Here is a 25237-nt window from a genome sequence, read left to right on the forward strand (position 1 = left end):
CAAAATTTTCGTTCCCATTATCCTCCGAAACGGCTTGACCGATTCTCATGAAGTTTTGTGAACATATTGAGTAGGTTTGAGAAACGGCCAACATCTATTTTTAATCCCGCGCGGACGGAGTCGCGGGCGACAGCTAGTATTTTATAGATCTAAGGAAATCTATCAAATCATATTTCTAATAGTAGCCATACTCTTCTTACTAATATTATAAATGCGCATGTTTGGATGGATGTTTTTAGAAGGTATCGTTAGAATGGATGCATGGATCTCGCTGAAATTTGGCAGAGATGTAGAACATAGCCTGGAAGAACACATAGGCTACTAAGATTTTTTTAATTTCCCGCGGACGGAGTCGCGGTCGACAACTAGTAGGGCATTTTTTTTTTCAATGATAATTTTGATTGACTCTGATAGATCTACTGATTATTTTGTGAAAAAAGTTTGACCTCCGCGCACGTTCCGTTTGCCAAGTGTACCATGACTGATGTTCATTCATTCGATCATTCGTTCATTCGTCGGTACTACCCTATTGTACCAGGACACGCTTGATATGTTCACCAACGAAAAAATTGACCTGGTTATTAGAGTTTTTGTTCAACATGCGCTTATAGGAAAAATTTCAAATAAAACAGGTAGTAGGTAAAAAACATCCTTTTCATTAAAGTTAATTATAATGTTAGTAAATAAACATATAATGTAACTACTTCTGGTTTATTTATCTTTCTAATTGTGAATGTAGACTTAAAAATGAATCAGTAATTTCAAGGATTATATAAATACTAGCTGTCGTCCGTGACTCCATCCGCGCGGAATTAAAAAAAACAAAGTAGCCTATGTGTTCTTCCAGACTATGTTCTATATGCATGCAAAATTTTATCGAGATCCTTTCAACGGTTTCGGAGATACCTTCAAACAAATAAACATCCATCCATCCTTCTAAACATTCGTATTTATAATATTTATAAGATATGAAGTTATTTGAATAAATTTTATAACAACATAGATATAATTATTAATAATTATTATTTAAATAATTGTTATGTTATTCATTTTGACATTTAGATGATAAAAAACCTTCAAAGACAACAAGTTCCTGTCACAGCGACTGTTACCAAAATAGGCTTTCAGGTAATAAATGTCACAACTCTATATTATATGTCAATTTATTTTATATTACAACTAGCGGACCCGACAGACGTTGTCCTGTCTACAGGTCTTTAATTTGAATAAATGAATATGAAGTTAATCATCATCAGCTCACTATACGTCCCCACCGAGGGTCTCGGAGCCTACCCTAATTTAAGGGTGATTAGGCCATAGTCAACCACGCTGGCCAAGTGCGGGTTGGTTGACTTCACACATATCTTTCAATTTCTTCTCAGATATGTGCTGGTTGCATCACGATGTTTTCCTTCACCGTAAGAACGTCGGATAAATGTACATATGTAAATCGGAAATCGAAAAACACATTGGTACATGGCGGGATTCGAACCCAGGACCCGCAGATTGCAAAGTCAAGTGCTTGATCACTGAGCCACCGACGCTCATGAAGTTAATATTTGATGAAAATTGTGAATCTAAACCATTCCCAGCTCCCCTTGAACACACACAAAAAAATTCATCAAAATCGGTCCAGTCGTTTGAGAGAAGTTCAGTGACATACACACTCACAGAAGAATTATATATATAAAGATTAGCTGTCGCACGCAACTTTGCCCGCACTTTAGTACTAAGGAGAAACAGAATATATGCAAAATGTTAAAACTCTCGGTCCAATGGTTTAGGCTGTGCGTTGATTTATCCGATTTTAGTTTGGTAAATTTAGATATAAAATGGTAAAATAATTTGCATTCCAAATAAGCAATTTCAAGGGTTTTACATAATATGGTGCTGTGTGCGTGAATTATTCTATGTACCTTTTCATATATAAATCATCATCAAGTTTACTCTTGAAGATAATACATACTTATGTGTACATTAAAACTGCAGAAAAAAAATACAAATGTAATGTACCTTGTTACGTATGTCTGTATGTTAAAACATTAGTTTACTGTTACGCGACTTTTATGGTAATTAAAAAACAATTGAGTAAGAGTTATTTTAAAATTTCATAGCAATAAAAGCGAGTTCATTTTCTAAACTGTTCCAGTTAGAGCTGGGTGTTATAGCGTGTTCGTGTATTGTGTAAACTTCAGGTTTCTAGATATTTCCGTTCCAGTCTTTAACTATTCATAGAACGTCTTGTAACTGAAGATTTCTATGAATATTCAACTTGTTATGAATCGCTATGAACTGTTCATCAATCCCTAATTATTGAAACATACTGTATACTATAGGAAATACAGTAAGACACTGTTTTAAACACGTGTTTTAACCTTTTCACCGCCAATGTTACGGACGTCAACGTGGTATGAAGAGTATTTTACCCTTAAATATGTATCACAAAGACTGCATACGCATGAATGCATTTCGGAATAACGTCTAATATGAGGTATAAAAAGGTTAAGATTTGTTTAAGTATCTATCTGCCACACAAAGAGTCTGTAAGTGTTCGCCTTAGTAACCTATCTATTCTGAGTGAATAACTGAGAAAATTATTCGGGTTAATGTTTTATTTCAGACATATTCTAAATTAAGCTGACTCAGAGTCTTTGTCACTACGTCACGCACAACTTAACGACAAGCCTTGTTTGAACGTAACAAAAATACTTTCAAGGTTTACCTTTAGATTCAGAGAACACCTTAACATAGTTCTATGATACGAATACCACTTATCATTACATCCTTATAGCAGTATCCCACATCTAACGTACTAAGGCAAAAGTTTTTTTTTATCATTTAAAAAGTAACAAAAATAAAAAAATATGTTTTGTGAAAGGTCGCTTTGGAATAACATTTTAATCCAAATTAAGACGATTGTTACGAGCATATAAAATATTGAAAAAGTCACAAATACTTATTCAAGTATAGAATACAACTATTCTTACATAGTCTAAGAACTTATTTAAACACGTATTGAAATAAAAAACTAAAGTAATCCGACCAGAAAAATAATTAACAGCATGCTTCACGGATATTAAACCTAACACAGAAAAAAGTGACTCAAAGACCAGAAGTATTGGTATTGCATATTGTGCTACGTTGTTGATTTTAGTTTTGACAAGAACAGATAGTGAGTCAGTTTAGACGTGAAAATAGAAGAATGTTTTTGTACAGTCAGCTGCATAAATACACTTACAAAACTTTAGTAAGTTTAAAAACAACGTATTTACTAATTCTTCAATAACTTGGTCGGAAGAATATGAACGGAGGTCGCTATACATATTTTTAAAAGCGAAGGAGTATAAGTTTTAAAGCTATATAAATTACATATTTATGCAGCTGATTGTACTTGTAGAAATTAGAATAATTCCTGGAGAATTAGATAGCAATTTATGTTTAATTTTAATTAAAACATATTGATAATCTTATTGCTGAAGCAAAACTATCTGAGATACAAAAATCAAGAAGAGTTCCAATAACATAATATGGTAAAAGGGAAGAGTGGGGAAACATGATCTAAGTACGAATAAATATTAGATTAAAAATGTTAATTTGTTTTCAAAACAAGGTTTGCCGAACATCCCAACAAATATGAGATTTGTAAAATGAAATATATTAGCAAATATATCTATTAAATAGATAATAGAAACAAGTTGTACAATTTCCGTAAAATTCCATGTCGTCGACACGCAGTCTGTGTCGCAAAATCATTAGCCATACCTCAATATAATTAATAGCAGGAAACGTCTAACTTAGTACTGGCTGTATGTAGTTTTATGTTATAGAAAACAGTGCCCTCTATGTAAACTATCATAAACTAAATTTTTCAATTAACATGAAAAATACTATTTTATTTGTTTTGAAAGTAAAATTAGAACAACATGTAGAGTAACATGGGCGTCGATAAACACCTCGGTGTTCCCGCTGCTCGTTTGTCCCCTTCTCTTATAAAAAAAGAAAGAAGAACTGTTGATTTTGTATGTTCATATTCGATGCGTAATAAACCGTATTAATTTTTATAGTTATATCCTGGATAATAGCAAAAGAAACATACCATAGTTTACGTAGGAACCATCACGATATCTATAAATATAGAGGAGAAATAAAAAGGTAGTAATGTAAAATTTTGAACCATATTTCATAAGCTACGTCATCCAAAACTGTCTAAAAGTTATCCGAAGAAAGCAAATATACAACTTTGAAATATTACGGTTAATTTCATCGGTAGTTGCTTACATTTATATGAATGGGAGAGAGCTAAATGGACATTTACAATGGTCCAGTGAAAACTGAACGCGTAGTGAAAGCGAGCGAGGTCGATCGTGTACTCAACATAACAGAGAATAAACCACTGAACTATAATTGCTAGACATCTAGAGAACTAATCTTTGATTATACGACCTTACTTCTTTTAAATTTTTAAAATACTTTCTAATTGAATATGACTGGTTGTCTATGACTGAAATAAAAAACAACAAAGAATATGTTAAGTTGATTTTCGTCGATTATAGAGTTAGTTTAGTTTAAATATTAATCGAAAATTAATTTCAAAGACGACATGCAAAGAATATTTTTGACTCATTTCTCTTTTATTAGTAACTAGCAGTCCGCGCGGAATAAAAAAACATATTTAGGAGCCTGTGTGTTGTTCCAGACTATATTCTATATGTATGCCAAATTTCATCGAGATCCGTTCAGCCGTTATGGAGAAACCATCTAACAAACATCCATACATTCATCTAAAGATTCGCATTTTTAATATTAGATTGATGAGTCCTCCATGAACACTAATACTTGTGGCAATGACACAAAATGATTTCGTAGTAATATTTTAGACAATTGAAGTTTACGCCTTGAATTTGCGGAAATTCATCGGTTAAGTAGCAATATACATCTTGATAAGGTCGATTATAATTAGATGTTTAATGACTCCTTAAATTAGTCATCTAGCAGCGCGTAACTACCGTCATTTCATCATTGTATTATTCAGAGGAAGTTGTTTACCTCATTCGAGTTAATGATATCGTTAAACGCAGTCTTCGGAACTCTTTATACCGATTTACGATTAACAAGCTGTCGCCCGCGACTCCGTATGCGCGAAAAGAAAAATAGCCTACTTGTTCTTCCAGACCATGTTCTACATCTATGCCAAATTTCAACGATATCCGTTGAGCCTTTCCGAAGATACCTTCAAACAAACATCCATCAAAACATTTGCATTTATAATATTAGTGAGATTCGAAATCATTCCATAAACAAACCATAATAACGTAAAATTAGATTAGTGAGTGTGACGTTTGATACATTTTTATTCCTGAATTTAAATAAACTATACGACTTCTTAACATTAACCTTTAAACCAAGGAATATAATACAGTTTAATTTATTGTCTACTTTATTACTTGAAGCTTGAGAACAAAGACCTTAAAGGTCCCGCTGCTCTTTTATTTGGCCTCGGAAATAGTGAAGGAGGTACAGTTACGAGTTACTAACTGAAACGGACAAATAAATCGACAATTATTACGATTAAATGACAATCTAAATGATCTCGTGTACGTATTTTTGCTTGCAAAGAAATTGACAAAAAAATTACAAATAAAATTCGAAGATATGAAGTACAAGGTTTAGAAAATTCTAGGACCTTTTTTTTGTATTATATCAATGAGATATGAGACGAGTGACGTCACAGGATCTTATCAGACAAATTTAACTGCATTAACCAATACAGTAATTAAGGAGTTCCGTACTAATGTTCAGAGAAAATAATATGATATATTGTAAAAGTAAAAGTTTATTAATCTTTTACGTAACAATTCGAACTCGATTGACGCGAATATCGCCTGCGTGCGATTTTAAGGCAGATTTTATGGTTGTTACCTAAGAAGTATCATATACGTGGTGCGCTATATTCAATATGTTGTGGCCACGAAAACAGCGTGTTTGGAAATAAATAAATCATTATTGTGCTCTCTCTATCTTTCAAGTTAAGTTTTCTTGTGAAGTTTCAAAATAACAGTAAGAAAATATTGTACTGTTACTTTTTTATTCGTAATTTTTGACAACCAATGTCGCACATCAAAATATATTTTTTCTTTTTATATATTAATTAAGCAGTGTTTAAAATAACTTTAGCAATACCAAATGATGTCATTTATTATTCTATCAGATATAATAATGTTAAAGCGGATAAACGTGTGACTTTACCTACCATTGTAGGAAAAAATTTACAAAGAACTTTATTGCTAGTTCCCACATTAAAGTGAGGTTAATTATTAAGTTTTGTATATTGTATTCTTAATATGTTACGTTGTTATTTCAAATATGTTTATTATGTTCAAACAAAGGAGGACTAAGTGAAGGTATATGTACGCTTCGGACCAATGACGGCACCCTCAAAGACTTTGAACTTAAAGTTAAGATTTGTAACAAGAAGGCTCAAAAAGTTATATAATATTTAGATTAAATTATCACATAACAGTGGTAGAGCCCGCTTTAACATCTTCGCTCGAATTGGCCCGGCTCGCCCGGTGAAATACCACCGACCACACAGAAGACAGGCGCGAAGTAGAAGCGATTCCGCGTTTCGTCTGATGAGTGTGTCTGATGAGAGTGTACGCGTTGCGTATGTCTACGGGCAACTCGCTATTTCAGCGATTTCAGGTGGCCGCTCGCTCGTTTGACACATTATAATATATAAAAAAACATAATAAGACTAACCTGTATACTATTCGCTATTCAAGGTCGGCTGCAGCATCCGATACCTACCGTCCATGTGGCATCTTTGTTGGAATGCGATAAATTTTAATACAAAAAAAATTTACTCAGTAATTACAGTCATTTTCAAAAGGTTATTGCACCTTCCGACATTTTTAAATACATGACTATAATCAAGTACAAAGTAATGTCAAAAATGTAGGACGTAAGCAATAAAAAATTACCTAGCGGGAAAATTTTAATATAATTCTTAATGCCACAAATCACTAAGGATGAAGGTACAAGTTTTCAGTCAATCGAAGTTTTAAAAACAATAATGTGTTGCAATATTCTAGAAAAGTAATCGCCGATTTCATGGCCCTACTCGAATGAGTCACGAGCATTCAGAGAAAGTGTATCTGGCGACATCCGCAGGGCGGCGCACTCTGCGCGGGCGCACCAAATGCAGATGAAATATGCTAAAGCGCACCGAACTCGGTAATATTTGACGAATTTGGTTACAGGATGTTTTGTAAACGGAAAAAGTGATTACGTGTTTTGATTTCTAAAATTTCAAAAGAGAAATTTATACCTTTAACTTGCCAAAAATGTTTTGAAAAAGGTATTTACAAGTTTACAGCTTAATTTGTGGCATGAATCCGTATAAAATAGAAGAGGTCATTGCCTAAAGCATAGAGACTAAAGTTTCATCTAAGCAGCAATACATTATTGTTTGAATGTCTTATATATTTTACTTATGCTTAAATTCAAAATATTTGTAGATTATTGTAACAAAATCGGATGACAATAACTTCACTGTTTAATTTTAAGACAAAAAATGTCTATTAAAAACTTTTTATAAAAGCTTTCCAATTTCACAGTAATCGACTTCTGATTACTATATTCAAGTTAAATGCCAATTATAGTTAGCATTATATTTTCGTATAGAAAAACAAACATATAAAAAATCGCTAATCATACTAATAATTCAATCACTGTAGACAAATAGGAGCAAAGATATACAAATGAACAATTGCTATTTAACTTTGGCAGGAGCATGATATATTTTACCAATTACTGTCTAAAATGTATAACATTGTTTAAAATATAGTAAGATATCGTAACTATTATATAATGTTTTATACAAACATTTAAAATTGAATAATAAAATATGTTCAAACTTTTTGATGTAATCTGCGTAAAACGAAAAATGTAAGCTTCGAAACAAAATGTCTTTAAATGTGTCAAATTGAAAGTGATGTTCTGTTTACGATAAAATCGATATTCCGTTTTATGGATAAAATCTTGAGCGAATTATAGAAGTTAATGTGAAATATTAATTATGGCTGTAGGATTCGGACTATAGGACCGTCACATCATATTTGATATAACAGAAGCAACAATATTGAAATTGTGAACGAAGAACTAAAATGAAGTATAGTATAAGTTTTCACTTTGTAAACGAAATATTTGAAATAAGCTATCACAAACGAAATAATCATAAGTTATTTTTCAATTTTCATATCAGAATATTTTATCCTTTAAAGTTAGAAGTTTTAATTAATTAGAAGAAACAAGCAACAATCGACAAACAGTCCATCGAAATATCGATAAAAGAATTCGTTAATCGATGCCGTACCTAGACGACAGTTAAGGTTGACATCATTGCTTGGCTTGATTTGCTCTGCGCACGGCGCATAGCAGATTTGTCATCCATAAAGAATAAGATAAAAGTCCAAAATACGTTGTTGTAGTGCAGAAGAAGAATATCATACATTGATAAATTCTGTGTAACATACAGTGCGAGTTATTAAGTGTCGTTGTGTCCTCTTGTTACTTTGGCTACGTATGTTCAGTTTAAATCAGTGCTAAAAGTAAAAATGAATAACATCGCCAGAACACCGAAGACAACACCAATAACCGATGATTATGATATCTCAAATACAGTCCTTGGTCTTGGGATTAATGGGAAGGTAAGTTTAATTAAGTGGATATAAAAAAATACTTTGGCGGTAGTATCACTTCAAAAATACTTTTGACATTGTTTACATGAATGACGTAAAGATCAAAATTAGCCTGTACACATTTTTTATCATATCGCGGTTGACTAGACATCGTAGGTCGACGAGGTGTTTAATTGCTTATATTTCAATGCCACTTTTTGGATGAAGAATGAATGATTACATTTTAATATTATTATTTAGTAAGATTATGCTTTAAAGTCACTGTCTTATTATCTTATAATACAGTGCTCGAAGAAAAATACATTAAGTTTATTTAAATAAGAAGTAATTATCATCTTAACCTTTAGTCACTAATAAAAACAAGTCATTAAATATATTGGTGTTCCTTTCAACGATCTGGTATAGTAATATAGCATAATTTTGGAAACCGATAAATTCATTTATATGCTGAGCTTGGTGAAGGCCTTGGGGATAATAAAACAAGACATTCTGGATAAAAGTCGCAGGAAGCAAGAGGAGGCTAAAGACTTAACACATTTAACTCTAAGATTTATAAATTCCAATGTGTCAGGCTGTGTTGGTGGCTCGATTTTAACAAATTATTCATTCTATCTTTCGTAGGATTTTCTTTAAATTATTTTTTGTCGGAAATATCATAATATTTATGTAGCATTTGTGTGACATCCATTTTAAATAATGTAACTATTTTAAATAGTATAGCTTTTATCAAGTTTATTATAAACTCATTTGTATAAAGTACTGAAGACAAATTTAATTTATAAAAATACTTAAAATTGTTAAATATAATTTTTTTAATATATATCTTGAAAGTACTGTGTTTTTCAGTGAGTAAAATTAACACTAGAATATTGTAAAGTAAAATTTGGTAATGAAAATGATTAAATATGTTATGTTTCATAATATTTTAAAATCCACTGAAATGTTGATTCATACATTTAAAAAGGCCCTTTGATGTTTTTTTACAACAGACAAATTAGTTCTATAAATAAAAAGGGCCTTTCCGGCCGTCGTTAGCATTCCAACTCACTGATCAGTCATTAAAGTTCATTGGCTTACTTAATATTGTTGTGTGTACAAATGTGGTGCTTTATATAGAATTTATCTGTATCTTAAATTGTACATCTTTAGTTAGTATTATTACTTTTTAATATATTATATGGTGTATAGTGCTTAGACAGAATGCCATCTGAAGTTAAGATTTATAGTTTGAAATATCCTTTATTTTTAGATGTTAACATCCATAATATAACTCACTAGCATTTAAAGCGTTAAAATAAGTGTTTGACTGTATTATTTTAAGTAATACAAATTATGTATCTCTGGATTACATGGAGGATGGAATGAGTAGGAAATACTCTCTTACACCATTGATTAAAGGCAACACATCTAAAATTTCAGATGTCTATGGGCAGCAGTCACTTTGCTATTTTGTCTAATTTAGATGACTGCTATTGTTTGCCATCTTATAATTGTATTGACTGTACAGTTATAACTTATGTGTGTAGACACAACAGAACTGTACAGTTTAACTGAGTTACAATGTTGCCTACATCCAAGAAGTTCATATCTAAAGACACATAGTTGCTTTTCTGTATATCTGACATAGGAAAAAACTAGATGAGGTGTTACTTTTTATTTGTGTTGGAGTAATGTACAAACATACGAAGCACATGGTTACGCAAGTACATCTTGCTAGTAGCTTAAGATAACACAGAGATAGCTATTTAGCAAATAATTACAACTAGCACTGAGTACTTGTCAGTCACATGGACATGGCAATGTACTGTTTGAGCACTTTCACTATCTTTCTACTAAATTTTTTTTATTATCTTTTTTTGAGACAGAACTTTTTATCTTATGCATTTATTCTGTTAGTATGAATTTGTTCTCATCAATTTATGTCTACAGCGTTTGTAGGAGATAACATGTATACATTTATCACTGTCAAATTATATGGAAATGCGATGCTTTGTGTACGCACAATTTAATACATCGATCAAATTTGCCCTTCAATAGCTTGTACAATCAAGACCCTTCGTGGTGTTCCACTTAGAAAAGAATTGACTCGTTCCTTGAATCATACAAACTCACTAAATACAAAATAGTCAATTAGATGAACTAATATTAAACGGTAAATGGTGACTGATATTTTTTCTATTTTAAATTTAAAAATCAGTTGCTTTATCTGTTGCTTTTGCGGTGTAACACCGCCAGATTCCCCGATAGTACATGAGGTTACTTTGAAGATGTTCGTACAAATTTGTAGAAACATATTAATGACATCGCGAAAAAAATTGTATATTTATATATTCAATAGGTACCAAATCATATGATAAATAATGTGCTATTTAATAAAATAACCATCAATTATGAATTCAATGATGATTCACCGAAAATGTCTCGTGAATTTATGATTATAGATTACGACTGCGAACGATGTCGAGGTGAATTCAAGGCGCTTAGATAAGCATAGTTTGATATTTAACAAAGTACAGTCCTCCATTTTACAGCGTTTGTAAACTGGGACGCTACATTGCCATGTAAAAAAATCATAACCTAAGTTAGTTTATTTTGAAGTACTATCTCTTACCAATCACTTTACAATGAACAGCGTGTATTCTGCGAGGTCGTTGACCTATTTGCATAACAGCTGATGCTATTGAGAAGTTCTACAACATTCAAAATTGTTTCAGTTACCGTAAGTACAACTGTAAAGAAATATGTTAATATGATTGATTAAGACGAGATGGAAGAGAATGAAAATGTTTTACACGGCAGTGGAAACACGATAAAATCGTCTTAAACATTTTCCACCACGGAATTTAATGAAAAATGTATGTCGATGTGGATTGAGTTATCACTGACTTAATTAATATTGAAAGTCATGAAAGTTATATCTCATATTGTAAATTACGAATGATGATGAATCGCAAAATGGACTCGACGAATATCAGATAACGGTGCCATCACATCGATCGCTAAGTCCATTCGCTTACGTCGACATTACTCATATGGCTTTTTGATAAGTTTTTTTTATAAGTACCGCTAGCAGAATAAACCGTAATCTGCTATGGGAATCAAATAGCTTTTTGTTGGTACTGGGTACAAAGTACCAACATTCAAACATCCTAATGCGATTAAGATGTTTGAATGTTGGCACGGTTGTGGAGCTGAAGTTTGTGTAATGGTTTTCACTGTAATTTTGTAGAAAAGTTTTCAGGTTTTAATATAAAAAATCCTACACAATTTATCACACCTTTTCACAACAAAAAAAATGGACTGAATATTTTTTTGGACTTTTTATTTACGATATTTATTACAATCCTTTTTATGAAAATCAGAGATTACCTTACAATACTAGATTAGATCATTCCATTATAGTTAATTCAAAACCATTTTGATGGATTGTGAACTATAAATAGACAAGTCTTAAGGCGTCAACGACCTTATACAACTGATTGACTCATACAGTGATAACATCCCTCTTTACACGATGTTGTATAAAAAATATCAAACGCTACGTTTCCCTCTTAGTCACATTACTTTGATAAGTGTAGTAGATTTTGAAGGTCATTCCAAATGAATATATATCATATTTAACTTGCTTTATTTAATATAATTTCATATGGAACCAAATAATTGAAATTATGTCGATTTCTAGGTAATAGATTGATATCAAATTTTGTAAACACCTTTCTGGTGACAATACAATTACGTTCAATACCGTTTTAAATAAAAGATGGCCGCCACCAAAAAATATTAGTATTCTTTCAATTATTCTATTAGTAAAAAATCTAAGGTCTACTTAGTCTTAAAGTTAATATCTAGTAGTAAGTAGTAGAGTGTACTTATGTATATTATTAAAAAATATTTTAATAGTGTAAGAGCTTAAAGACCATTAGCCTAGATTGTCTTAACATATGTTTATACGTTAATTAAATAAAGTATGACGTAATCAAACGTTAAAAGATTTTACGTTGCGGAAGTAAAGGCATGCTTGACGCAATGCTGAATTTTATAATTAATTTGCGGCGTTTGAATGATAATACGAATGCTCGGTAACTGTTTATCGCATGATTGACGCATGCGATATTCTTTTCGAAAAATATCAAGATAGGACCTTTCGTAACTATCAAGTGCGCTGATTAGTTTGTTAATTACGACTAAGGATAAGACTATGTATTCCTTGATGAATTCCGTAGTTTTACGATATGACCAATACTGGCATTGTGTGGATAGCGTATATTCTACACTAGCAGTTGCCCGCGACTTCGTCTTTGTGAAATTAAAAAAAAGCTAATTACGAGTAGTCTATGTGCCTTCCAGACATTGTTCTACATATATACTAAAAACCCAGATCCATGCAGCCGCTCCGGAGGTGTCTTCTAACAGCCATCCATCCATCGAATCATCCAAAAATTCGCATTTTTTAAATATTCGTAAGATTTCTCTTCGATTTAACTGTACTATGTGAATAAACGAGGCGACAATATTTGTTTTTCGTATTCAGACGGACAGACACGAAGAGAAATTTACATATATATATATTTATTTTAACAGTTTTAAATACAGGAAATAATGTTTGTACAGTAACAAGTCGGGGTAATTGTATTGTTTTCGTGGGAAACGAATTCATCGTGTATGTTATCAGATATTTTGAATGGACCAGACAATTAGAAATGACTCATGTATGACCCAATGTTATAAAAGGTGTTTTTGTTTGACTACACGATATGTGCAGGACGTTCAACTCATGGTAAAATGCGTAAGCTTGTATTATTTATTTATATTTTTATAAATTCAAATTGCCCTACAATTGCTAAAACACATGTCCAAAAACATTGCGCATTTTTTAAAGACAAGGAAAACGATTAATATATTTGTGACAATGAAAACCTACATCAAAATAAACTGTGTTCAAACGTTAGCAAGCTTACCGTGAGTTTCTGAGATCAAAATCGCCGTTTAAAATATATAGTTATCTCTGTTTTTTTTTTAAGACAATGACGACGATATATCTTATACTGTTATGTTGGTGTCAGAAACCAACGATGAATCGTATCACCGACGTAAATGTATTATACATATTCGTTTAATAAATTCTGTAATCAAAAGCATGTACTTACTTATTATCACAAGTGCATTACGTTCCAACCCTGCCAGACGCGTCAACCTTGCTTTTAACTTTCATTGAATATATAACTAGAATGGTTACCAGACCATATATGACGTGTTACGATACACTTCACCAAGATTTCCTTAAAATAACGATTTACTTAAAAATTGTTGGTATACAAAAATGGACATGCTGTATGTCCGACCACACGAATTAAAAACCGACAATGTTATTAATATTATAAATGGAAATGTTAGGAGGTATGGATGTTTCTAAGAAGGTATCTTTAGAACAGCTGCATAGATCTCGCTGATTTGTCATAGATGTAGAAAATCGAAAGAACACATTGACTACTAAGTTATTTTTAGCTGCACGTAGACCGAGCCGCGGGCGATAGCTAGTATTCAATGTACCTACTGTGACTTTCTTCCTTGTGTAAAATATACAGGACATTTTTGTTAAAGAAATTACCTTCCCCTTTGACCTTAAATATGCGAGCACATTTTTATATCGCGGAGTTTAAAACCTTGCTACTTTTTTTATTCATCCCACAGCTCTATTGATCCAACAACAGGTACGGGAGCTAAGTAAAATGTCAAGGACCTAAAGCTTCTATGATCTTTTTTACGAAAATAGACTTTTGTTTTATTTTAAAATTAAAAAGACTACATTAAGTTCTATACTATACATGGTGTTTCATTTAAATCCGTACAAACTACTGTCCAAACAAATTGCATGACAAAATCACAGTATTTATGTCTTCTTACTTACCTAGATACTAATCTAGGACGTGCTATTCAATTCAAATAGGTTGGAATACTTAATAGAGCGAAACAATAATTTACATACACACATGTAGTTAACATAAATCTTCATACTTGTTAAAGACGACGCAAAATATAAGGATGGAAAGACCGTTTGGATTAAGATGAATTTTGGAATATTATATGTTATATAATAAAAGATATAATGAAAATATAAAATAGAATAATTAGAAATAAAGAGAAAAGTACGCACTGTTACAGAATATATTTACAACTGATGATTTTAAATATAGAGAAAAAGGAAGAAGAAAAAACATATAAAGTTCTAAATACAAAAATATAACAATTATGAATAAAAACGTGTAAAAAGGTTCCGTATCTGTCGGCAACGCTTGTCGTTTTACAGATCTTACACTAAATGATCAGAATACTGATCATATCACTGAGTTTATTTATGCAGATGATAAGTACACGCTATCAAGTAACCATCATCAACCAAAACCATGTGTTTATAAACTGGTAATATACTAATGTATGTTTATTTATTTTTACATAATTACCGTAATATTATTAAGTGTGCTCAGTTAATAAAATTGGTGAGTCTGTATTTAATATTAAAAAAAAATTACTAAACGAAAGGAAAATCAATTTTTAAATCACGCGTCCCGCGTTTGTTCCGGGAAATCTCCGAAACGGCTAGAACAATTTTGTCTGTACTTTTACAAGTTAGATGATGGATGCGGGCATATGTTAGCCTTTTTTAATTCTATTATTTCAGAATGTTTATATTCTTCGTTAGATTATGTTTTTTTTTTTTTCAAATTTTGCGCTGACAAAGTCCCGGGCGATCGCTAGTAATATAGTTCAAAAGATATCCTTTGTTTGCTACGTCTATGTTTAAAGGTTTAAACCTATTGTAGCGGCACATGGCTTGGGCAAGACGTGTAGAAAAAGATGAGATATTTTTAAACCACAAATAGTTTCCGTTACGCTTCAGTAAACAAAAATAGTCAAGACTCATTTAAATGCAAGAGACGTAATATAAATATCGTTCATTTGTATTGGAAGATTTCGATTGTAGATTTTCACTTTGGAAAAAACCCCAAGATAGTACCCTTATTTACATTTCCATATTGCATGTTTTTGTTTTATCTGTTTACTTATAGATATAGTAATATTGTAAAACCTTCGAAAACAAATTACTAAACGTTTTGCTCCGGTTTTCCCCCGACTGACCTAGTTAGGAAATGTGCGGGCGGATCTTCGCCTTGAAAGTTACAATTTATATAAGTTCAAATTCATATCATTTATATTTCACGGGGAGACGCACTGCTAAAATAGATGCAGTTTTGATGTCATTGCTCAAAACTATCAACCTCATATGCTTCCACTGCCACACTATTGCAAACATAATATTTTCAACCGTCACATTCTCCTTGAAAAAAATGCAAGAGCAGGCACAGGATAGTGTCGGTAACGCAGTTGTTAAGCTCTTGACCCGACCGAATTATAAGTAAACGTTTATGTTCGAATGTACCAATATTTTTGCGAATTTCATATGTACATTTTTCCGACATTCTTACGATGTAGGAAAACATCGTGGTCCATCCTGCACATATCTGCGAAGATGTTTAAAAGATATGCGCGATGAACCCTGACTGGACCAGTGTGGTTAACTATGATTTATTTTCCCCTAACTTGGGTGCCTACCCACTGAGGGGCTCAGACCCTTCTGAGCCCCTCAGTTGGGAGATGTATGAGCTAACAACATTGTTTGGAATTTTATAGCAAAGCGATAATGACTGTATTATACCACAACGACGCCATGGCGCCATACTTCTTTATATACGCTATTACTATATTCACAACTGACGTACAATTACTACGCGCGATCGATTTTAATCTACCGTGTTATAATAGATAAGTACTTATATTATTTAAAGGAAGATTACACTTAGATTAGATGAAACTTGGACTGGACCCTCGTATTTAAATAGCGATTTTTTTGTAGTAATAATTTTATTTAAGTACCAAATAAATTAATAAGGTTTTCAATATTTGTAATATGTACATTATCAATGGATTTTCCTATCTCTATCAACTAAATCGTCATAAGTGCGTCATGATCGCGTCATGACGGGTTAAAGCTGACGCAATCACGGCCCGTCCGCCTCGTTGTGACGCTCAAGGTTGTCAGATGTTCCGCGGAATGCATTCGCAATATGACTTTTAAATCAACGTTTCCTTGGAAGACTAATGATCGGTAATATTGTATCAAATTCACTTTTTTGTAAAGAAGTTGGGAGAACATTTTACATTTATGGTATGACTAGCTGTCGCCCACAAGTTTGTCCACGCGGTATTAAAAAAAAAATTAAATAAGTAAGAGTATGTGTTCTTACAGACTGTGTTCTACATCTGTACCATATTTCAGCGAGAACCATGCAGTCGTTCTGGAGATACGTTCAAATAAACATCAATCCATCTAAATAATCGCATTTATAATATAAGTAAGATTTATAATACCAAAGCTATATGAAAAAATTGTCGTTTCTTCAAATTAATATCAAGAATGGTATTTGAGTTCCTTGAAAAAGAACTGTTTTAAATATAATACAAAACTGTACTGTACTGTTTTCTTATTTCCTTATCATCTACGCAGAACTAATTCTAAATAGTTTCCGTTTATCGCTGTATAAACAAACCTTACTACGTCTTTACAACGTCTAATAGGAATTAACCGTGGGTCTCCATTGCCGAAATCGTACTAATATTATAAACGCGAATTTTTAGGTGGATGGATGAATTGATGTTTGTTTGAAGGTAACTCCAGAACGGCTGAACGGATCTCGATGAAATTTGGCATACACTTAGAACATAAACTGGAAGAACATATAGGCTACTTATAATTTTTTTTTAATTTCGCACAGACGGAGTCTGGCGAAAGCTAGTACATGTATAAAACCATTGTTGTCTCGGTATTGCCCATATAAAATGAGGGAGATGACTATATTTTAGTGCTATTGTTGCAATAACACGGACCCTCATGTTTATCTGTAATTCCATCAACTAAGACACTGAAGTAAACACTTGACGCATAGTGGAAGATAAACGTGAAATTAACCGATTTATTTGTATGGAAAAACACATTTTGTTTCTTATTATCATACTAAATTTATGTATACTTAATAATAAGATAAAATATTGTTTATTGGTTGAATTCTAGAACTGCAGGGGATTTTTCCACAATAAAAAACTCTTTTTCTGCGCGTACCTATTATATTTTGTTTTATTTTTCTTTATTTATATTCCCATTTGTACTTTTTTATAGGAGTAAAGTCTAGGCGGAGTAATTTTCTAGTAAGGAAAATAGTTTTCTACGTAATTTTACATGATTTCACCGTACGCCTTTAAAATATTCAGGGAATTTCAATTTCTAATTATAGCAAATACAAGGTCGAACGATCTTTTTAAATATTGGTTTAAAAATAAACGAACTCTGGGAAGTAAATCGTGAAAATGCAAACACATTGTAGTTGTTTTAAAAATTCGTCATGCGCACATTTGATGACTATTGCTTTTGGTTGAATCACGTATACCAAGTAGTTACGAATGCTAAATGGACCCATTATACCAGGTTTTAACTGCCAAGAAATTCCAAACACGAATATCAACATTGTTTAGCATTAAAATATAAAACCTCCAATCAAATCTCGAATTTGGACAAAATATGAAATAATTATGAATTTTTTTAGCGACTGTACATAGACCGTACTGTCACATAGTTCGTGACTTTTGTTATTGATTGTACATTCAAAACTAACCAAACCTTTTTTTTTTTCAATTTCAACGGTAGAAATAATAAGACTGCTATTTACTTCGTATATAGGCTAATTAGATTCTTTATATCCCTACTAAAAAATCACGAAATTTAATCTCATAATCGTAAATATCGCGCAAGGTCATCGTAAGGCCTCCAAATATACCGAACAATTAACCCAATGAATACGGACTCCGGCGAATTTACTGCGGATTAACGAGTCGTGGCGACGTTATCGCATTTCCTACATTTAAGACTAATAAAACTGGTGTATTGTGTACACAATACTCATGCACTATACGACAACAATTACTTGCTGAACTATTATTGTACTACAACTGAATTCAAACATCACAACATAAATAAATTCTTAAATCGATTAAATAAAAGCAGGCTTAAGCATAGGCGCCGCGTCGCCAGCCGATGATCTAGACTAGGTCTAGAGGATGGGGAGGCATTTTACTTTTTTTTTCTAAGGCGAACTGCTGCCCCCCTTAGCAACGCTCGCGGATCTAATTAAGATCTTAATATTCTTTAATTTATTAATAGAAAATCTTAACTTTCTTATATTCCATTACAAAATATATTTAAATCTATACGGCTTTTGTCATCTTCTCTTTGTTAATATGAACTTTATTTTTGGTTACAGGTGGTCGAATGCAAAGAGAAAAGAACTGGAGTTAAACGTGCATTAAAGGTCTTACACGACAGCGCGAAAGCTAGACGAGAAGTGGAACTGCATTGGAGAGCGAGCGGCTGCATACATATCGTTGAAGTACGTAAAACAGTATGAGATATTTTTTAACATATTTCATGATAACTATGAACAATTTTACTGTCATTGATTATTTTTATTTTTTTCTTACATTTTTATCACCGTAATATCCGATGTATTCAAAATGCTAGGGTATTGCAGAATAACCAATAGATACAATTGCTTTATTGAATTTGTCTATACAAACAGATGTAATAATGGATGTCACACACTTGGATACCTGACAAGTATACTGTAATAAATCTATATATATAAAAGAAAGTCGTGTTAGTTACACTTTTTATAACTCAAGAACGGCTTTACCGATATGGTTAAAAATTGGTGAGGATGTAGCTTAGAGCCAGGAGACGGATATAGGATACTTTTTTTTTTAACTGATGCCTTGCAGAGCTTCTTTTTATTTAACTGACTAATATGCGAATAAATGCGAGTGTTTAGATGGATGTGATGTGGATGGATGGGTGGGTGGGCTACACTTACACAGTTTTTTATATATCCACGAGGACGGAGTCTAAAACTAGTCGACAGCTAGTAAGTACTAAAAGGTATCTCAAGTACGCTCTAAAAACATATCAACTCGGTGAACAATTATTGCGCAATAAATTACATATTGTGTAATATTGTAAACAGGTGATAATTTAATAACATTGTAAAGTTGCGCGGGTAAAGTTGTTGACACACTGAGGTGATTTGTAATATTTACTTTTAACAATGTAAAGGTGAGCCCTCACTGTCGCAGTTAATCGAACTTAACGATGAATACCTAGTATAAGTAGGACATTAACTGTGCCCTTATTATACGACGTGGTACAATTATTATGAAATAATATTTCTTTTATTTTGTTAATAATTTGAGCTCACTTCACACAGATTTAATATTTCAATTTCAAATAGATTATTTGCATTTCAACTTTTCTCATTAATTGAAGTAATAAAAGATAACCAAATCAAATGTTTTATCCATTTCTTTCTAATTTTGATATAATTCTTAAAAAAAACTACAATATTTTTAATCAAATTTGAGTAGTTGTGTTGTTTCTTATTTCGAGAAACTTAATATACTATACAGGATGTTGAATGTATCGAATGTTTTACAGGACTAAAGCAATAAACAACAGCCTGTACTAATCCGTAACTCGAAACAAATACGGATTTATGTATCCGTTTACAACTGTACTAACGAATCAATGAATTCCCATGTTCGTCGTAATTCTATTAAAAGAAAATGGTTATGGAGATTTTCCTCATTACTAAAGTTTAAATTTGGATCTGTAATGATGTTATTATCCTCATAATTGGTAGAAACACAGATTAACAGTAGTAGAGCCCGCTTTAACATCTTCACACGAATTGGCCAGGCTCGCCCGGTGAAATACCACGACCACACAGAAGACGGGTGTGAAGTGAAAGCAATTCCCACCCTTTTTCTTATAAGGAAAACATGGGAAGTGCAGGTGGACTTTAGGGATGAGAGAATGCATGGAAAATTACTGCGCACTATTTCAGCTATTTTAGGTGGCTGCTCGCACGTTTGCCACCTTATGATATAAAAAAAAGAAAACCAGATTTGAAACACCGAGGTGAACTCCGTAACTGAGACGAATATTAATATACTTATAATACGCCTTGTTTATATTATGTTTTTCCTCCATTCAGTTGGTCAATTTATGGCAATAATTTGAAGTAAATTTCACAGTAGAATGCTTTAATTTTTAATACCTAGCTGTTACCCACGACTCCGTTCGCGGGGATTAAAATGAAAATTAGTAAGTAGCTTATGTGCTCTTTCATATTATGTCCTACATATATGCCAAATTTTAGGGAGATCTGTTGAGCTGTTTGAGAGTTACCTTATAACTTGTAACAAACATGCATCCATCCATCTAAATTTTCACATTTATAATATTAGTAAGTTTGCGGACGGTAGGTGCTGTGAAAAAAAAAACTTTAAGCCAACCCAATCAAAAGATACATCCGTTAAGAGTCTTAAATCTATGAAGGTTTTAAAAACGTTAATCATTAAAAATAAACTTTACTGTTCTTTTTCAAAGACGCATTTGTGTTGGCAGGAAACGATTACATCATTTATGTAGAAAGACTAATTGTTAACTGTTACTTGTTGCTACAAAGAAACCGCGATAGGAAATACGCATTAGTATGTAAAACATACTAATGCAACAATATAAATGCACAAATACAACGTAATTATAGATCTTTGTTGGATAGATCCTCTTATAACCTTTTCCGATCATGGAATTCGTTACGAACTACTTTCATCTTACTAATATTATAAATGCGAATGTTCAGATGGATGGATGTTTGTACGTATCTCCGGAACGGCTCATCAGATCTTGATGAAATATGGCACAAATGTAGAGCATAGTCTGGAAGATCACATTAGCTACTCATCAAGTTATTTTTAATTCCGCTCGGACGGAGTCGCGAGCGACAGCTAGTATACCTAAATGTTTAATTGTGAGGTGAAGCTCTTCTCCGGTATATCTATATTAAAATGAGCACGACATCAAACCGGTTCAAATACGTGAGACGTGACGCATCGTTTTTATTGCATTCAGTGGACCTTGATACCAACGGCATAGTTTATTTATATGTGCTGTGACGGTCTGTAGTTCGAATCCCTGTGCACTAGTGATACCCTGACTTTGCAACAGTAAAGGTAAAATAATATAAAAAAAACATGTTTTGCCTTCTGTTGTTGCCAGTCTGTTTTGGTTTCTTAGGCTAAAAATTTCTGTATAAAACCCCCATCCCTGTCATTATCTTTGACAAAATAGAAATAATATATTTTAAATGGAGATTTGATTCCCAGAAATCCACGGTTAGTCCAAATGAATCTGATCCTTTGATACAATATTAAACTCCCAGGATTTATCAGTCACATAAATTATCCAAAACTATATTTTTAAATGCCAATAATCGTTCATTAACTACTAAGTTGCTTAATTATAAATTACTCTACTCTAATTGTGTAAAAGTATTTTACACAATTAAAAATAGGATTTATTTAAATTCCAGATTATAGATGTGTACGACAATACATACGCTGGTAAGAGATGTCTGCTCGTTGTGATGGAGTGTATGGATGGAGGAGAACTGTTCCAGAGGATCCAGGATAACAGGGAGGGAGCGTTCACTGAGAGACAAGCAGCTGAGGTTAGTTACACATTACATAAGTTTGAAACAAGTTTTACACATTACACAACGATGACAAATCCGATATGTAAATAAATTTGGTCTAGAAAATGTATTAATAGATATGTTTATAATAAATAAAGTCGAACTGGATAAGCGAGAAACCACTATTAGCGAGAAGTCATGACCCCGACAGACGACCGCCATTAGTGAGAAAGTTAGGTTAGAGAGAAACCTTTATGAGCGAGAAATTATTGCAGTCTCTTGGATTCTCTATTATCCAGGTTCGACAGTATATGATTTATTTATTCTTTCAATTTTTCCTGATGCAGTATAGATTTTTTTCTACAGGAGAAGAGTGTGATTGGTTCAAAAATTAATAATGTATTTGTAATTGTTCTATCTTGTACTCGTTCAATATTTAACTATATTAACTACAAATTTAGTACTAACAATCCTGTCCATTAAATAAATAATTTATTTCAGTCCTTACTCCCTCAGATAATGCACTCTATATGTGTCGCGGTGCGTCACCTCCACGACTCTGACATCGCTCACAGAGACATCAAGCCTGAGAACTTGCTCTACACCAGTATGGAGCCAAACGCTATACTGAAACTTACGGACTTTGGATTCGCGAAGGAGACCCTGTCACAGACGGATACATTGCAAACGCCTTGTTATACGCCGTATTACGTCGCTCCTGAGGTATGTTACAAGAAGTTTACGTTCCAGGTGGGGACAGTCCAGTGGAGAAAACATAGCAATTTGTCCCAATCGCGTTATTTTCTAAAGAGTCTAGTGCATAGGTAAGAAATTAATCAGAATACATGTAAAATAATTTACAAAAGTATTTTTTTGTATTACAGGTCCTGGGTCCAGAGAAATATGACAAGTCCTGTGACATCTGGTCCCTGGGCGTTGTTATGTACATCCTGTTGTGTGGATTCCCTCCATTCTACTCTAACCACGGCCTCGCCATATCACCGGGAATGAAAAAGGTAAATTTTTAATGTTATATACAAAAAATATAAGTCTAGGTAAAAATATTGTACTAAAATATTTTTGTGTTATGTTTCAGCGAATCCGTCTCGGTCAATACGATTTTCCAGAGCCGGAGTGGTCGAATGTATCCGCAGAGGCCAAGAATCTGATCCGCGGTATGCTGTCCGTTGACCCCGCCAAGCGACTCACGATACACCAGGTCAGTATAAAGTATACAATCGAACCTTCCTCGGCCTACGCAATCGGCTGGACTATACACTATGTTTGTTCCCGAACATACTTTACGGCGACTTGCAATTTTAAACGTATTTATTCCTTATTAGGGACTGGTTCTTAACAGTATTATTACATTGACTAAAAGTTTTTTAGTAATCTTACCTTTTACTCTTTATTTTAATTCATAATAATTCAATTCTTGAAAATTGCTGATATATCGTAATTTTATTTCGTTATTATTTACTTTGATTGTTTGCATTGAACAGGCTTCAAAACTACTGAACCGATTTGAAAAATTATTTTACTATTGGATACAAGATACACTATCCTAGTATAGACTGTTTTTTAGATAGACTAATCCTTTTTTAAATCTAATTACTAGTTATGTTTGTGTGCAGGTGATGTCAAGCCCGTGGGTGCGACAATACACGCAGGTCCCGCAGACGCCGCTGTACACGCACGCGCTGCTGCGTGACGCGGGCGAGGCGTGGGCAGACGTGCAGGACGAGATGACGCGCTCCCTCGCCACCATGCGTGTGGATTACGACCAGGTATACATCTACTTCCAAATATCTCGGAGGTTTCACGTACAGGGCTGGGGAGGGAGGGCACTGCACATTTGCACATGACCTTGAGATGGCAAGATTTAAAACTCGAAAATATTATTTCTCGCCAGTACTTATAAATAGCCTCGTATCGTAACAAAAAATAAGCAATTGTAAGTGGAGATTTTTTAATTCGCTCAACTAGTTTCCATTTATTTATTTGAAAATGTATTTCAGGTACAAATCAAAGCATTGGAACAGAGCAACAATTCCCTTTTAAATAAGAGACGGAACAAAGTGGGCGCCTGAGTGTCGGACGAGGGCGGGGCTTGAGCCTCCCCCACACACGCCCCCCACACGCCCTAGACTGACGTCAAACTAAAACATCACAATATGTTTACAATTAACATAATTAATTTTACAAATACCTACCCTTTTTTGGTTGTATTAGCTTTTTTATGACCTGTAAAGAAATTACATACTTTTTTGTATAAATTTATCCTGCAGCTTTACATCATTATTTTATATGTTTCATTATCAAAATTTACTAATCGTTGGTTTCGGAGAACAAAATCTCTGTAAAACAGTCATTCCTGTTTGTTGTTTTTGATAAAATAGAGGTAACATTGTTTTAAATGGGGATTTTTGTCTCAGAAACCCACGGTAAATTAGGCATTACGCTCTTTTTTTCTGTGCACAAAAGACATGAAGAAAATCTTTAATATACTCTTTCAATACGTGCCGAGTCTAAATACTTTGTCTATATTTATAAAAGTCTGACCGGCTTGAAGGACCAACAATGTAGAAAAATTTCATCTTTAATAATTTTTTTTTTATTCCTCTATTACATAACTAGTCTTCCTTTTATAATAAGTTGCATTTACATACAAAACACATATAATTTAGTAGAAGTAATCAACATTTGCTACATAAATGTTTGTTAATTGAAGACAGGACTAGTTTTTTCTGGTCAGTGAAAAGTGCAAATAAATTTTATAAATTGTACTTAGCTTAAGAATAATACGTTCGATTAAGAACACTATCGTTATTAAGTTTCTTGTTAAAAACACTTTTAAATGCTACATTTAGAAATTACCTTTACTCATAGCCATTTTTATTTTAA

At 32.8% G+C, this 25237-nt stretch overlaps 1 protein-coding gene across 1 annotated transcript; it reads left to right on the forward strand.

The window, feature by feature from the left end:
- Window positions 1-8390: 8390 nt before the first annotated feature.
- On the forward strand, window positions 8391-24671 carry MAPk-Ak2 (MAP kinase-activated protein kinase 2). Its single transcript, XM_013321961.1, has 8 exons — window positions 8391-8708; window positions 19070-19195; window positions 22232-22369; window positions 22850-23056; window positions 23218-23349; window positions 23430-23552; window positions 23968-24120; window positions 24352-24671. The coding sequence occupies exons 1-8, from the start codon at window positions 8616-8618 to the stop codon at window positions 24421-24423; spliced, it is 1044 nt and encodes a 347-aa protein (XP_013177415.1). The 5' UTR covers window positions 8391-8615; the 3' UTR covers window positions 24424-24671.
- Window positions 24672-25237: the final 566 nt, after the last annotated feature.

The sequence above is a fragment of the Papilio xuthus genome, unplaced genomic scaffold (assembly GCF_000836235.2).
Source record: "Papilio xuthus unplaced genomic scaffold, Pxut_1.1 DF825946.1, whole genome shotgun sequence".
Classification (NCBI taxonomy): Eukaryota; Metazoa; Arthropoda; class Insecta; order Lepidoptera; family Papilionidae; genus Papilio; species Papilio xuthus.

What these genes read in the sequence shown, in the direction of transcription:
- MAPk-Ak2 (XM_013321961.1), top strand. Translation starts at nt 8,616, where the DNA reads ATGAATAACATCGCCAGAACACCGAAGACAACACCAATAACCGATGAT. An exon ending in TATCACCGGGAATGAAAAAG is followed by an intron (nt 23,350 to 23,429) that starts GTAAATTTTTAA and finishes GTTATGTTTCAG; the next exon opens with CGAATCCGTCTCGGTCAATA. An exon ending in TGCGTGTGGATTACGACCAG is followed by an intron (nt 24,121 to 24,351) that starts GTATACATCTAC and finishes AATGTATTTCAG; the next exon opens with GTACAAATCAAAGCATTGGA.